The 17,212-nt window shown below is 45.7% G+C and overlaps 1 protein-coding gene across 1 annotated transcript in view; it reads right to left on the bottom strand.

Moving 5' to 3' along the window:
- Positions 1-17,212, bottom strand: part of ATIC (5-aminoimidazole-4-carboxamide ribonucleotide formyltransferase/IMP cyclohydrolase) — a 110,794-nt gene that overhangs the window by 28,639 nt on the left and 64,943 nt on the right. The window contains exons 10-14 of the mRNA XM_078681300.1: positions 16,235-16,320; positions 16,012-16,101; positions 14,607-14,735; positions 14,151-14,243; positions 7,609-7,791 (exon numbers count right to left, since the gene is read on the bottom strand). Of these exons, the coding sequence (XP_078537426.1) occupies positions 7,609-7,791; positions 14,151-14,243; positions 14,607-14,735; positions 16,012-16,101; positions 16,235-16,320 (581 nt within the window). The remainder of the gene's footprint in view (positions 1-7,608; positions 7,792-14,150; positions 14,244-14,606; positions 14,736-16,011; positions 16,102-16,234; positions 16,321-17,212) is intronic.

Consider the following 17,212-nt stretch of genomic DNA (forward strand, 5'->3'; position numbering starts at 1 on the left):
AGGTCTCGCATTATTAAAGTTTGAGCTATTGGCATTGCTAAACATAATGCAACACCAATAGCTCAAACTTAAATAATGCGAGACCTATTGCATTGCAAATGCATGTTTATATACCGTGAACTCGACCCGAAGGTATTGGAGCGCAGTTAAATTACAGAACGACAGGGGACATTAATTTGTGGTAGGCACGGGGAGATTAAGTGATGTGCACAGAATCACGGGATGTTGAGACGCCGGGACTCGAACCTGGCTCCCCAGCTCCAAAGTCGGCAGCCCTAGCTGTTATGCCACAGTAAGCCGCTATAAAAAGAGCTCCGTGGTGTCTGCGGTGGAGGCCTTCCATGTAACAGGATGGTCTCTCGGAACCGTCCACACCTTTGAGGAGCAGCAAGTCGGTGCTAACTGACTGAGTCCATATAAACACTATCCTGGGGTGGGGTAGGGTGGAAGGCACAAGGGTGCCAGGGGGCACAGAGCAATGAAAATTGGTACTACGAATCTGTGTTGAGAGGCTGGAGTTTGTTCATTGGTGCTTTAGAAATTGTTGTTGCATTTAACTGGGCATAAGCAACAGTGCACAGTGGTTTGAGGGTAATACAAGGAGGAGGTAGGAGGACGCAGAGGTGGCTCAGTGAGTATACTAGAGCCTGCCCATCAAGAGGTTGGATGCCAGCAGGCCCACCAAGACTTCAGTCCTTCTGAACTCCGTTTATTGATCACAATTAGCCTGGTGATTGTGTTCAATAATGGTGACACGTGCCATTTAGTATTTACACCGGTTACAGATGGCAAATCACGTATGAAGAGCCATGTAAATAAAGCAAGTTATTATGACACAATAACCACCTGTATGCCACCAATGCGGTGTGGCGCCAATGGCTTCGCAAGCCGAAGGGGGGGGGGGGGGAATTATTCAGGGGTGTCTTTACCCAACTCTTGATGTCGTGAGTGAGGGTTTCTCCTGTTCCAGAAACGGGCAGCCTGTGAGGATAAGGCATTTCACCTTGAGCTATAACACAGAAGACGGGTGAATGGGAGGCCAGCGGGTTCTCTGCTGGTTTAAAACTGAGGAATCAGATATGCGGCATCCACATGATGTGTCAGCTACGCTTGGGGAGCCGTCTGCATCTCCAGGCTCCTGGGTACAAAATCAACCAACATCTGCTGCACAACAAGCGAGGAGAGATGACAGCGGAGCCTGCTGCCCCGACATCCGCTAGCAGTAGCATACATCCAAGCCCTGGGACACTGGATTAATAATAAGGTGTATAAATAGGCCACAAGGCTGCTGCAGCGCAGGGGTATTGGTTGGTGACAGTGACATTCTACTCACGGGGGCCACGCATGGAGGACTTCATCGTCCAGCAGCCCCTGTGGAAAGGTGTATAAATCGGCCACAGGGCTGCCGCAGCGCAGGGAGATTGGTTAGCGACAGTGACACTGGGCTGTGACTGTCCTGAGCCCAGTGGTGGGTCACAGCTGGGGACTTAGACGTTTCTTTATGGTCAGTACTCTGACAAAGAGCTTCAAACTTTGTTGGATATTGTCTGTTGAGCGTATTTGCCTGTTACGGGGACAGGGTGGATTTTAACTCCAAGAGAAGAATCGACCTCTCCCATGACGGTCGCATCTGGATTTAAAAAATCCACATAATTTAACATACTTTTGGCAGTTCCAAGCCGCTGAAGTTGACAGAGGGGGAACACGTTCTATATATTTAATACCGCAAGAAGTACATGCAGGGAATGCGTGTCCAGAAGCAAGGTGGGCAAAACACTTTCGATTTGGAATGTGTTGTGTTCTAGATTGAATTCCCGAGAATGCGCACATATCCATTTAATTATTTTACGTGACTTCACCATAACGAATCCTGCATCATCAGTGTGTCCATCTTCGACATGCTTGTGAAACATGTTTGCTTTTCATCTTAGGCGCATACCGTGCACCGCCTGTCCTCTTGGGATGCCCTTTGAGTTCTGCCACAAATTGCAACCAGAACAAAGTGGCGCGCACGTCACGCCTGTGTGGGCACAATCATAGCTCCTCTCACGGCCTATTGGTGTCGATTATGTGCTTGGTGCGCGTAATAGACACCAATAGGCCATGGGAGGAGCTCTGCACGTGCTTCGGGCCAATTGCGTGCAGTCTTTTACAATAAGACGCACGCAAAGGCCAATGGGTGAGCTGAAAAGGAAACTCACATGCACAAGCGGGTGCGATTCCTAGGTCAGCTCACAATCCCCGTTTTGATTACTATAACTCACGCGACTATTAGCTATTTTGGGCCCATCGTAGGGGTGACCTGAATTAAAAAGACCGGTTTAGGCCAGACAAAAGGATAATTTTGCCACGTCGATATAGTAGTTCAAACTGCTGCAATGTCAGTCCTGGGACAAGTTTAAAAGTCTGCTTAATGCTTTTCGCCCTGGCGATGGAGCCCTTGGCGTCCCTAGTGCGGGCGGAGGATCGCCTCCGTGGATGGTAATGGCTGCACATGGACAAGATCGCGTTGTAAGCGGATGTGCTGGTCTTTGTCCGACCCGCCGTGCCTCCAAATCTTGCACGATTTTGAACAGGCCGCAGGGTTGCGGCTTAGTCCGTGCTCGTTCCCCTGCATCTCTCCAGAAAGTGCTTCGAGTGGCAGTCCACCATACCGCTCTGGAGGCGGTCCTTTAAATATTTGGGGATCTGGATCACCCTTCTTCCCAAACTCGGCTGGTACCTCAACGTGGCCCCCTTGGTTAAGAAAGCTAAAGAGGACCTCCATAAATGGAGGGCACTGCCGCTGAACCCCCTGGGGAGGGTAGCTTTGTTTAAAATGATCCTCCCAGATTTCTCTATGCCCTCCAGAACACCCCCTTCTGGTATTCCAAGGTCTGGTTCAAAGAACTGGATAGTTTAATCACCAAGTTCCTCTGGAGGAGTGGAAGGGCCCGGGTGGCTAGGTCTGTCTCTCAGATTCCCTCTTATGACGGTGGCATGGGTATGACACCTATATCTATTTCCTGGCGGTACGGCTGTTAGTGATACAGGATTGGTTTAATGGTGGCTGGTCAGACCCTGCCTATCGGCTTGAACTGAGCGAAATGGGGATAACGGGCGTCCAAGCCATGCTGTATGGGGAACCCATTCCGAGCAGACCCGTTACTCCCTACACTCCTCTCAACACTATACATATTTGCGGTTGAGACATGCCCTCCTCACACACATTACAGATGACACGAGGCTCCCTGAGGCTCAAACGATGATGGTGACTTGGGTTGTGGGGGGGGGAAGAGATGGGAGGGGGGTCTCCCGAATGAATCATACTCTAGTCAATAACACCTCCACATCACTAGACAAGTTGAGGGACCAATGGGTGGAATGGGTGGGCCCCCTTGACGATGTGGACTGGTGTGATGCCCTCATGGCCCCCAGAATAGTTACTGTCTCCGCCAAACTCAAGCTGATCCAGTTATACTACCTACACACTGCATACCTCACTCCCCTGCATAGAGCAGGGTTGCGCTCCGATGTGTCGTGCCGAGATGTGGGCATGTCCCGGCCGACTTCCTCCATATGGTTTGGTCGTGCCCCCACTTGGGGCAGTTCTGGGGTTCCATTGAGGCAGAGCTAACGGAGGTGCTGGGATGTCCCCCATGGCCCACAGCATTCTGTGCTGGGAATCACCAACAGGTTCGATGGGTCCAGGGCTGATAAGTGGTTTTACAGTACAGCTATGATGGTGGCCAAGCGGGACATTGCGGCAGCCTGGATAAGTCCTGATCCTCCCACCCCGGAGAGGTGGCGAAATAGGATGGACTGGTGTGCGACCCAAGACAAAGCCATGTATAAAGCGAAGGGGCGTGTCAAGAAATATCGGAGAATGTGGGGGAATGGCTGGGGGCTGTGGAAGGTCCCGATTGACCGGATTCCAGCTTTTACTAGGGGTTTAACAGGGATTGTGATTGGGGTACAGCAATGATGTGAATGAACTTATATCTCCGATTCTCGTGCTCTGGCTGATTTGTTCCTTCTATGTTTTTAAAATGAATACAAATTTGCTTATCAAAAGTCTGCTTAAGTGCTGCAAGTACACCAGTAGCACTTAGTTTACAGGCCATCTGTACATATTCACTTTAATAGTAACTTATAAGCAACGTCAATTGGGTGTAAACCAATGTCACCATGTTTAAAGGAGAGAGTACAAGCACTTTAGCAGTGGTAAAGTGTGCAGAATCTAAAAACCCCATAAAAAACAGATTCAGAAAACAGGAAGGGTGGAGGCAAAACGTTCTGGGATGAACCTAAAGAGATGGCCAAGTCCAACAATAGGGCACAGTGATTGATAAATATCAAGTGACTACATTCATTCTCCTCTATACACCATAACTCAGCCTTGACTCGAGATCTTGAGCCAAGCCTGTTAAACAGATGGCGAGGATTCAATCTCACCAGGTTTCAAGGCTTGGAGATTCTTAATTTTATTCTTGCAAAAAGAATTCCCAATCATGGGAGTTTGAACAGTTCCATTATTTCCAATTAAGACACTGGATCTTACACCCACTAATTAAACAGGCTGCTACTGTGAATGCAATGCCACTGAGCGGTTTGTACAACTTGCGGGGGGGATTCTAAAGGTTGCATAAGTTACCTATACAATGTTATACTTCAATGAGCGCTAACTCCCTGCCATTCATACACATCTTATTGGAATAACACCAGATGATCAATGTGCCCAACAAGACAATAATAAAACTCACTTCACTGTAGGCCAAGAAGCACACTATAAAGTCATATTGGACTGGTATCTTCACTCTTCTAAACACACAGTTCGACTCGACTGCAAGTCTGGTAAGTTGAAGGGGTTGGCATTTGTTTGAATTTAAACACATTGGGTGGGATTACACACAAAACCCTACTGGAATGATGGGAAAATCGGATTCCAAACACTTCAGTTTTTGTTCTCCTAAGCATATGCTCACCTGATGCAAGATATCAAACTTTCCTGAACGCTTAACCTGGAACTCCCAAAGAGCAACTAAAACTACACTGGTGATGCAGTCTCTGGAATGTGGGGCTGTGTGGCCTCTTGCCCACAACACACCTTGCCTGAGCCCAGGAGGAGGGGCTCCTGCAGCACGATGTGCATTAAAGTGCCTGGGATCTCCTGCAGAGCCCGGGCGCATACCTAGGCCAAGAGCAGGCCTATCTGCCCCGGTCGAGATCAGACTGGGCCATCCCTCTTGGACAGGATTTGAAAAGCTCACCTCAAAGTAACCAAAAGAGCTCACGAAAGGACTGCGGCACAATGTCACTTAACATCTACAATAGGTGCACTCTCCAAAAAGATCACTATAGTGGAAGAGTAACTGGGGTTGGGGGTAGCGGCCCTAAAGCCCAGAAGGCCAGATACTGTGGGCTCCACACAGTTATCTGGCATCAATTAGGTTGATCTCTACATAACTACTCAAGTAATTAATACTGGCATTGTAGAGTCAATCGTTCACCATTCCAAAAGTAAAGGGTCCACCGTATCACTGAAAGTGGGTAGAAAAAAAAAATATGAAGGATGGCCCACCCAAAATAAAATTTAGTGTCTGCTGTGGCCAAGACGGAAATGAAGTACTAAACAGAGACCTATAGTCAATGATAAATGAGCATTTAGAAAACTGGAAACCTGTGTTGCTAAATCTCATTATATGCAACGAAAGATCCCTAAAATAATACTCTCAATCAACTTTTTCACTCCCATTTGCCATCAAAAACATCTTAAAAGGAGCTCAAACACAATGCCATAACACCAGAGATTCACATCCAATTGAGGGAGTAGCCTGCCCACTTCAGACTTATTTATTCTTTCCCACACATTGTTACCAGGCCCGCCTTGCACAGCACCAGAAACTGGCCAGATGCCTAGCAATCACACCAATCACATTTTCACTTGCCAAAACAGAAACAGCAGTCAAGCTCCATAGCCCGGGGAAAGCTCTCTGGTTGGACAACACCCATGTTGATTTATGGCGCTCTGATATCACCCTCTTGGTTTCCTAAATTAACTTGTTCTCTAATGCGATAGCCGCTAAAGTCCCAAGCCGCTTGACCTGGAAGGGAGCTGAAAAAGTTGGTCTCCTGGAGCCTTTCCAGCAAGTACCGCCCTATTGGGGTCCTTGGATAATCTGCAAAAGATTCTTGGCAAGTAGGTGCTTGCAAAGTTAAGAGTGGATTGAGGACAGGGGAATTTTAACATTTACAAACAGGCTTTAGACTAAAGATGGGAATTGTGGAGGGAATTGTGGACCAGGTCTTTCATTTTCTATTGACGAAGTGAAAGACAGTTGATCTGAACAGTGGGAATCTGTTGCCTTCATAGAACTTTCTACTGCATTTGATCTGGCCCCCAGAGCTTCGCTCTAAGAACTACTGGCTAGGATGGGTGTCCCAAGTAACCTCCTTGACATCTCTATGAAGGGAATTATGCCCAAGTGTGGTGGGAACCAGTGGTGAACTCACGGAGGAAAACTAGGTTAATGAATGGAACTGCCAGGGTTGTGTTCTGGCTCAGACTCTCCCTCTGATGCATCAGTTTCCTTTTGGAATGCGTCAATAATTCACCAACTCTGGAAGCCCAAAAGGTGCCCACATTTTTATATGCGGGCGAAGCTCGATTTTCCAAAACTGCAGTTGCCTTGCAAACCTGGAAATATTCTCACTATTTTGCGAGTTCTTGTTTGGAAATAAATGCTTTGAAAACAAAGTTCAAGATCTATATTAAACTCTAGAACCTAAAGGGGAACAAGCACTTGGGATCCAATAACGAGGAAGTAAAAATGTGATTATCTAGAGATTAGATCATCCCCAAAAAAAAAGGAAAAAAAAAAGAAATTCAGTCATCCCAAATCTCCAAGAGTTTGATCAAACACAGCTTCAGGATTTGTGGGTTCAGCAAAAACCACCCTTTCAACCTATTCGCAATAGAGATCTATAATAGTCAGAACAGGAGTGCTCCATTGTTGGGGTGTACTTGTGGTGCCACTGCAATACTCTGGGTATAAATTAACACAATTTTATTAGGTCCCTCCTTGGCTTGATCTAGCTCCCAACACCCATCTCGGAATTTGCCAAGTAAGTTGTGACCGATTCTATATCCGATAAGAGTATGGAACACTACAGCAAACAGCATATCTGAGAATCACAGAACTAGTCAACAACATTAAAACAACTAATTAACGAGGAGTTGAGTGGTTCCCCACTCTAGAGTAAGGGCTTGGTGAAGATCAATAGGTAGTCTGTGTAAAAAGTGTTGATGCCAGAACAAGATTATTTTTTATCAGGAGAACTATTTCTCAACAGAAAGCGCTGCTCTGTTCAGCAGCTTTCACCCTTTTAATTATAGCAAGATTAATATTTGCATATTCGAGAGAAATAAGAGGTGCATTTCTGGCAGATTCCTACCCAAAGAACTATGCCCCTGAGAACAAAGTCATCTCTCAATCTGCAGGTCATCCACACTTTGAGTGCCTTTACATTCCACAGAGGTGTGATATACACTAATTTCAGTAAAAACATGGAGGGTTGGAGGGGGGAGGTTAAGTCAAAGGAAGCACAAGAGCGATTTTTGCTACATACCTCACCAATTGTACCAGTGACATACTGGTCAATGGCATTGGATATCTCTGCCCTCTTCACACCGGCTTTGAACTTCATGGAAAGTACCCGTGGGTGATGTCTCAGCCACCAATTATTGGCCTTGTCACCTGCTAACCTCGTGCAGTGGATACGAGACTGCTGCCCTGCTCCAATGCCAACCACCTGAAAAAGTAAGGATAAACAAAAGGATGCTCAAATAGATGTAGTTTCCACCAAGTTTCCTTCACCAAAACTATAAAGCCACTAGATTGATTTGTACAATGAAAGTAGTCTTGAATGTTGCTAACCCATCACCACAAGCTTTCTGCACTGTAGGAAAGTGCCCCTTACTAACATGGTCACGTCCACTTTTTGCCTGGTATTCAATGCCATTTTGACAGAAGTGCACTGGGTTCCCACATCCAGGTCGCCAGTGCCAAATCTTTACTAAAACTGTACAATTGTTCTACCAATTGGCAAAACCTTGAGCACCCCCTGCAAGTCCCTAGTAAATAGTACCCCTGGTACCTAGGGCAGGGAGGCTAAAGAGGGTCCCCAAGGGCTTCAGCATGTACCAAACTCAGACTGCCATTACAGTGTGTGAAATGGTGTAGACAAGTGAAAACATGACATAGCATACACCCTGTGTGCCACGTCCACTGACATTGCATACAATATTTGTAAGTCACCCCTACAGCAGGCCTTACAGCCCTAAGGTATGGTGTAGGAAACTGCACAGTGTACTACTTTCATACACTAGAGCCAGAGTCCAGTGGGTCCCCAATTGGCTGAAAGAGGATACATAAGATAATACTAATGCTCTTTTGTGGTGGTGTGGGCGAGCCGTTTGGCTCAAAGGGTAGTGCAAAGAATAAATCAGACCAAATTAGCAACTCACCTTTTTATATGCATTTATAAAACCAAGAACTTCATTCAAAAGTTAAGTACTATTTTTGTCTTTATGCACAATGTGATCGTATGGAAGGAAAAGTCATACATGCACAGAAGTTAAGTACAGTTGTATTTGGGGGGGTGGGGGGGGTCATCTTCGGAGGTTTGGTCAGTAATTGGCCAAGGTCCAAAGTACTCTGATCAGGTATTTGGGAACTGCCCGGAGTGGGGTGCTAGTGAGTCTGGTAGCTGGCATGCTACAAAGGAAGGCCACCTAAAAACATGCTGCACAGGTATTGATGGAGTTACTTGTGGATAAGTCCAAAAGCTCCCAAACAGATCTAGGTTACAAGCGCCTATGGAGCAAGAGGGCACAGCCGGTTAATCACTATCCAGGCCGGGCAGCTCTGGCTCAGAGTGGTTAGGTCAGCTGGGATAGTGCGCAAAGATGCTACTCGTTGTTATGGACAAACAGCTGGACCACTCTAGAAGTGGGTCTCCGTGATACAGACGTCCCTAGACGGCTGTTTGTCAATGTGCAGTGAGAATCTGGATTCTTACCGTCTGTTGGTTGTAGGATGTCCAGTACCTCGGTATTGGTGCTGCAAGGCTCCAGTTTGTCCTGATGTCTTCAAACTTGATGGGGAGACAGGTCTGACCTGCCAGAGCATAAGTACCTCTTCCTGGTTGTCTGTGCATCAGTCAGGCAAGCGAGCTGCAAGGTGGTGGACCGGACTCTGCTAGTCGGTGCCTGTGGACTGCAGGAGAGTAGCTCCTCTACGCCACTGGAGACTAGAGGCAATTTGTGAGGCACTAGTAGGCTGCCCAAGGCTTTGGTAAATTTCCAGCTGGCAGGCCGAGTCACTGTCACAATAGTCCACAGCGCTTCGGCTGTTCAACAGGCAGGGTCTCTTCTTTGCCTCCCTTATCTTTGTCCATCGAATCAGAGTCCTTGGGTTCAGGGATCCCACCTAAATAATCAATGTATGGGCATTAAGGGGTGTGACCAGTAGTAGCCAATGGGCTACTTACTTCTAGGGTGTCTACACACTACATGACCACTTCCTGTGGGAAGTGGCCATAACCCTGACCCTAAGAGTCTAATTCCATCCAAAACAAATGGGAATCTGAAAAGTGGGATCCACATCCGCTAGTCCACCTTTGGGGTAGCGCTAGCTTCATGGGGGCACACCACCTAATCTTACACATTTTCCAGCCTGTCTTGCCGCCAAAAAGTGGGATCAGGACAGGGGTGGGCATCTCCACTATGAGGAGAAGCCTGGGTTGCATAACAAAGGCGGCAAGTGCCTTTGAAGCTCCCCGCCCTGGAAGGCACATCCTTCTTGGAGGTGGTGAAAAACACCTTCACCCAGAGCAGGCTTTGTGCCTGGCTTCTGAGAGCTAAGGCTCTCACCTCAGGAGGTCAGAACTGTTCTATGGTGGCTGGCTGGCCGAGATTAGTCAGTCTACATACTAGTAGTCGGGAAGTTCTCAGGATGCACCTCTAAGGTGCCTCTGGGTACATTTCTTAATAATTCCAACACTGGCATCAGTGTGTTTACCAAGAAGCGGTGTTTTGTACAAAACCTCTGGGAGTACAGTGAAGCAATCATGTAGCTAGTAAACTCCTAATGACAAGTGTCTAGCCCATGTACTCTGTATGGCTTCCCTGTGCACTTGTGGTATCCAACAGTGAACTTCAATATCACAGGGATACATCCACTCACGCAGATATGCCCACACATTGGTATAGCGAACTCTGCCTTACAGCTGGGAGGCCTGCTGTAAGGATAACTTACCTATACCTCATGCAGTGTTCTTGCAGGCTTGGCACACATCCCTGTGTGCCATTTCAATTCTTAGTTTCGCTCTGCACCAAGACTCGCAGGCTGCAATGGCAGTTTGCATGAGCTTGGCGAGGAGTCCCAGAGAGTGGCACAATTTGTGCTGCAGCCCTTAGGGACCCTCTTTAGTTCCAATGCCCTAGGTACCAGAGGTAACACTAAGGACCTACATGACGTCAATAGTGGTGCCAAGTGTATAACAATGGTACAGTTAAGGGAACACACTGGTGCTGGTGACCTGGTTAACAGGAACCCAGCACACTTTCAAAGCTTCATCAGATACCAGGCACAAAGTGGGGGGTAACTATGTCAAAAGGGGCACTTTCCTACACAGGGGGTCTTACAATACATGCGATTAAATGTCTGCATGAGCAGATCTGCCTGTGCGGTCTAGTCCAATTGCTAGATAGTACAAGTAAACAGGGAAGCTATCTCGAGTACATGTACTGGTCATTACGAGTTCTCCTGCTATAAGATGGCTTCACTTAAATCTATGGTGTTTGGTATCAAGCGCTTTGTCTTAATAAACCTATATTGACTCCTGTAGAGGAATTACTAAAAACATGCACAAGAGGACCCCTGAAAATCTACCAACCTCTAGTGTGCTGGCTGACTGGTCTTGACCAGCTTGTCACCACAGACCTGTTTCTGAATCCCCATAGGTGAGAGCCCACACTCGGAGGTCAGAAACAATGCCTGCCCTGGCCGGAGGTGATGCCACCTCCTTCAAGAAGGATGGCTAGTAATTGGCATATCAAGGCAGGAGGCTTTAAAGGATTCCGCCACCTTTGATATGAGACGCCATCTTCTCCCAGACAGAAAAGTGCTACCCCCTACCCAGTTCCCATTTGGCACCAGGACAGGTGGTGAATACGCCTTCTGACTAGCTAATTTTCCCATCAGGATAGATACACCCCGAAGTGATCACGAACAGTAGAATTCCACCATCTTGGTTTTTGGTGAAAACAGGAAGTGGTCATAATGGGTGTAGGTGGCCCAAAAGGTAAGTAGCCCATTGACTACTATCTTACACCCCCCTTAATGCCCCTAAATTGAGTATTTAGGTGGCACCCCCGACACCGGGAACTTAAAGTCAACAGAAGTAAGAAGAGGAGAAAGAGCGAAGAAGCATGAACGGAGGACCAGCTGCAGACTTTTTGGTGCTAAACCCCATTCTGCCTGTCCAGACAATGACTCAGCCTGCAGTGTACATCTGCCAAGAACTCCGGTGGTCTACCAGTAGAGGAGCTACTCCCCTGTAGGCACCAAGCAGGCAAAATCCAGTCCACCAATCAGCCCCCCTCACCCCCGATACACAATCAGACCAGGAAGAGTCCTTTGTGCTGCCGAAGTTCAGATCAGTCTCCCCACCAATTGAGAAGATGTCAGGACAACCGGAGCCACACAGCACCAATACAAGGGGTACCGGACCCCTTGCAGCAACCAAAGCCTGTTTGAGTCAAATTCAGACTCCAAAGACTCTTAGAGCAGCAAAAGAGGTGTGTCAGCACCACAGAGACTTACTTCGAGAGTGGCCCAGCTGTCCTGTTTTAGTCCTTATTAACTGGAGAGACAGACAACCATGAGTGCCTGTGATGCACAAGCTCAGCCAACCTAACCACTCTGCACCCAAGCTCCGTTGCCCTGGTTTCCGAGAACTAACGGATTCCATGCTCCCAGGGCCCTCACAACCCCCCCCCCCCCCCCCGACACTCCCAGACTTGTCCCCCACCCCAGCTTGTTTCTAGGTGTCTTTCCCCCCAACCCACCTCTCCTTTGGTGTAGTGTGCAGCTCTACGAACCCACTGAGCACCTATGCACCCGGAAGCATCAGGGCAGCGAAGACTAACAGCTGATGGTTCCTTGGACCTTGCCCCCCCTTCCCCATCTACCACCTTCAGCCCTGAAGGAGACCCCAAACACCCATTGCAAGTAACTGTATGCAGTATATGCCTTTTTCTCATATGAGAGCACTGCCACGTAAAGACGCACTTAAGTGAACATTTTATGGACTGTAAAAAAAAAAAAAAAAAAAAATGTAATCTAGGAAACCACTTGAGTCATACCGAAGTTCTTGGTGTCGATATTTATATAAAAGTGTATTTTTTTACTGGTTCCCTGATGGACTCCTGCCCTTCACACGTGCTCAGATAAGGTACACAGGAGTTACTTCGGGAACTAAAAATACATTTGTAACCAATCCTTCTCTGCAGCCTCTATTTGCTTAATTTGAAAAAACACTTTGGTGAGGACTTAAAAAAAAATAAAAATCTGATAACCCTACAGTAACATCCTACAGTAACATCCACTCAATCTCCTTTCTACCTTTTAACAAGGTCTCTGGAAAAAAATAGTAACAGGCAGATTTCTTCCATCCTCGAATCAAACATCTGGGACTCTGCACAGACTGCTTTGCTGATTTCCGATCCAGGGAAGACATGGCTTGGCAGTTCGGGCTGGACTGTTCCCATGAGGCACAGGGTCAGACTGTTTTGCATATAGCCATGTCTGAACTGGGGTGGCAGAGTGGGCTAAAGAACAGTGATGGATTAAACCCAGATCTTTAGACTGGGTGCGAGTGTTTGATTGATTCAGATGCTCCGTCCATCACCACCCCCTTTTGTACCGCTTCTGGCTGCCATAAGTGTGGCAGGGTATGCTCAGACGTGAGTCCCTTGCTCACTTTGCCACTGGATTCAAGCAAGCTGGGCTGAAGACGGCTTGAATGCCAGAAACTGGTCCTCGGAAGCTTGTTTCCGGTCCAGGGAAGACATGGCTTGGCAGTTCGGGCTGGACTGTTCCCATGAGGCACAGGGACAAACTGATTTGCATATAGCCATGTCTGAACTGGGGTGGCAGAGTGGGCTAAAGAACGGTGATGGATTAAACCCAGATCTGTTGACTGGGTGTGAGTGTTTGATTCAGATGCTCCGTCCATCACCACCCCCTTTTGTACCGATTTCCGAATGTTGGCAGACAAGGATTGATCGGCACTGGTCCACTTGTACCTATCCGCCACTTATGTTACAGTTTCCTGTAACCCCCTAAACAAATGTCTGTTGGGAGGTAGACATTATTGGCAAAGTACTATCATGGATCAAATGCTAACTTTCTAAATCACACTCAGGTTGTGTATCTGGCTCCTGTTTGTAGATCTTGCACAAGCAGCCGTGCATTTTTTCCTGGCAGCTAAAAAATGGAATTTACTGCCCGATCACGTAAGGGCTCTAGACCATCTACTTGAATTACAAAACGTCATGAAAGCCTAGCTTTGTGCTTCGTAAATGGCCACTTAACTAATATAGGCTTCCAGTTTCCTTTTATGTACTCCAGTGAGAGGATAACTTTTGTAATTGCACGCTTTATGAAACTAAACAGAAACAGTAGTGCCACAATTCGAAAGGGCACCTTGGTATTGACCTCGGATGGCTAACCATTGCAGGAAAGAGGACCACGTCATGTATTAAATTGCCTGGTAATAATTGTAGGTTAAATTTGATTGATTTTTAGGATCTTAAATCAGCTTTTGAACCAGAGTAAGACTTACAAGGAAGTTGGTATGAGGAAACGTGCCTTTGGAAAGAGAATGTAATGCTGTAGCCTACTGCAATAGTAGTTAAAGCTATAAGAAACCAATAAACGGTTTCCATTGCTAGTAAAAAAAATCTTTAAAAAAAAATAATAAATCGCTCATGTTGAGGCTGCTACCTCAAGGTTTTCTACAGCTGCGTTATTTCACAACTTCTGTTCAATGGAGTTTATCCCCAAACCACCCACTTCCAATACACAAAGCAAATATCACAGTACCTGTCCATCCTTGGCATAGCAGACAGAGTTTGACTGAGTGTACTTGACAGCAATGCTGGCCACTATCAGATCACGGATGGCCGATTCTGGAAGCTTTAAGAATGAGGATTATTACCATTTTGAAATACAACAATGATGCACAATTTGAATACCAGCGGGTTCTGAAATTAAAATTTAATTTACGCAAGGACTTTAAACCAGTTACATAATTTGAAACAGCAGTATTGGTAAACACCATATTGCTTTCAGTTTGAAAAGTTACCCGTCAAATTGCCCTTTAAAGAATCAAATTAAATGTGTAACAAAAACCATAGCAGAACAGCTAAAGCTTAAGTTAGCGACTGCCATGCACAGTTTTTAAAAACTGGACTGTACTTAACTCTCCTGTTATTAGCACAATGGGCACAACAGTGCTCAGAGATACAATAAAAAGCAACATTTAACGTGCAGACTTACATCTTTACACTTAGTCACAATATTGTTGAACAACGCTGGATCTATCACTGCATCATTCCTTTTCTGCATTAGTTTCAGTCCAAACAAAGTACGAATTTCCATCTCATCTGGCTCATAACCTTGGTCCATCTAACAAGAAAAAAAAACACGTACCAACTTTGTCAAGCAATGTAGACACAACCTGAGCACAAACACTTCAGTAAATAAAATGTTTAAAAACCGGCACCTTTCTGCCAAGTGTAAAACAAATTACGTCTACACGCCTGAGCACCTTCATTGTTTTTCCACAGAGCCAGGCAGGAGAGCAGGTTATGGAGAACACAACCGGCTCCCACTAGCACATTGTCACTGCATTGGTCAACATTCATCTAAAACGGTTTGCAGCTGAAGGTGGGTGATTTTTCACATTAGAAAAAATCAAAATGGAGGCAAAATAGAAAAGAAGAAAATTGAGGTTTACATTAGGTACATCCTTACAGCTGCAACAGGTTCACCCATTTTCCTCGTCACACAGTCCAATCACCCAGCTGAACCAAGGGGGTGAATATCACAACTAGGGCGAGTCATTGGGGAACACTTTGAGACAGTGAAGTCTATTTTTCGATAACTGCGCAAAACATTTTTTGACAAGGCTGCGATCACAGAATGGGTTTCCAACCTTCCCCAAGTGGCTTACTATTTGTTACAGGCTTCAAAGCAGGTCAGAACAATATATGAAAGGTAAAGTTCAACAGCATTGTCCTTGACTGGGTACGTCTGGCTTTAAAGCTGAAGATTTGAAATCATATGCCATTTCTACTAACTGGTATAAAAAAAATAAAAAGCGAAATAAAGCTATCCTAGTATTCAATAATCTTTATTTCGTTGCAATTGCATCATAAAAGATATACAATTAAAATACAATTTTGTAATATTCAAAAACACAGGTGGGATATGGGGTGTCTACTCATAGTTACATTACATTGTCAGTTCAGTTCATCCCGGTATACATCATCATATTTGAGTCATGGTATTATGGCCAATAAAATCACACGTTTTAAATAAATATAGAATTAAAAGTGATCAACATATTTACAAGCTAAAAAGACAATTAAATTTGTAACCACCATGGCATAAAAATTAAAAATTACAATAAAATGGTAAAAAAATACATGGCTGGTATACCCAACCATGAAGTTGGGTACTCGGTCATCCTTTGATTATGACATATATAACATTCATGATCGTATTAATTTTAAGGGGGCTTCATAAAGTTGTATGGTTAAAAATGAAGACCCATTTTTAATCTATCCTAGTAAAAACACAGTTGATCTGGCGAGAAGGGAGATCAAATAGATGGGCAAGCTCAAGGCATGATGTCGTAGCGCATTTTACGGGAGATAGTTAGGAAAGAAAACCAACCCACCTGCAAGACACAGTAGCTTCCATTTTTCTTCTTGGACAGGATTTTGAGGGCCTCTTCTTCAAACCCCGGAGCCACAATGCCATCAGATACCTGCAACCAGAACAGAAGAGAGGGACACTAGATACAACTTCCTAAAACATGTTTAGGGAAAGGTGTAGGGCAGCATGGAGTGCTTCAGCTCTACTACAATATTAAGATAACTCTGTTAGGTCTCTGTACTAACCTCCCTGGAGATTATTTTTGCGGTGGGGACATCACAGATGTCGGAAACAGCAATGAAGTCACCAAATGAAGACATACGATCAGAACCTAGGAAAACAAGAGAACAGAATGGTCCACTGCTTTACTTATTTTTTTCCATCTAAATATGGTGAGTGGGAGTGCTATGGCCTCCATGGTGGGGAGAGTAGAAAAATGAAAAGGTCAGCAAAGTCAACACTTCACTGCATCGGTCAGGCAAACAGAGCCTCCCTTGAGGACCACCATGTCATGTTTAGATTGAGAACCCCATTACCAACACATTTTTGAAACTGGCAAAATGTGTTTTGGATGCTCAATTACCAACTATAAAGGTTTAAGAATCTTTAACCTCAAGACATCAAACACGGTCCAGGTAACTGCAGAAGGCCTACAGAAAACATGCACACCAGAATAACCTGGTTTGTGAGATCACGGTTATCCAAACACTAATACCTACATAGCACAAACACCGCCACCAGTGACTACACTAAAAAGGGTTTTATTGCAAAGGGTCTAGTAAGGACACAATCTACAAAAATGACAACTTTGATCATACAACCACAGGCATTTCACACTTCCATGACATGACAAATGTTTAGATTACATTAAGGATAATGTTACTTACCCAGTAAGCATCTGTTCTTGGCATGTAGAGCTGTAGATTCACATGATTTGCATACTCCTGCCAGCTAGTGTTGGGTCGGAGGTTTGAAAGTTGTTTTTCTTCAAAGAAGTCTTTCCAGTCCTGGGGTAGGAGACTCCTCCTTTCGGTGATCGTGCGCATGGGCACGACTACATTGTTAGATTGTTTTCCCGCAGAGAGTGAGACTGGAATTAGTAAGAGTAGAAATATAGATGTCCATGCTTATGTATATAAAGTAAGAGATACTGCAACAGGCATAGGTACCCGGGGAGGCGGGTGGGCGCATGCGAATCCACAGCACTAAATGGCAAGAACAGA

The sequence above is a fragment of the Lissotriton helveticus genome, chromosome 3_1 (genome assembly GCF_964261635.1).
Source record: "Lissotriton helveticus chromosome 3_1, aLisHel1.1, whole genome shotgun sequence".
Lineage (NCBI taxonomy): Eukaryota > Metazoa > Chordata > Amphibia > Caudata > Salamandridae > Lissotriton > Lissotriton helveticus.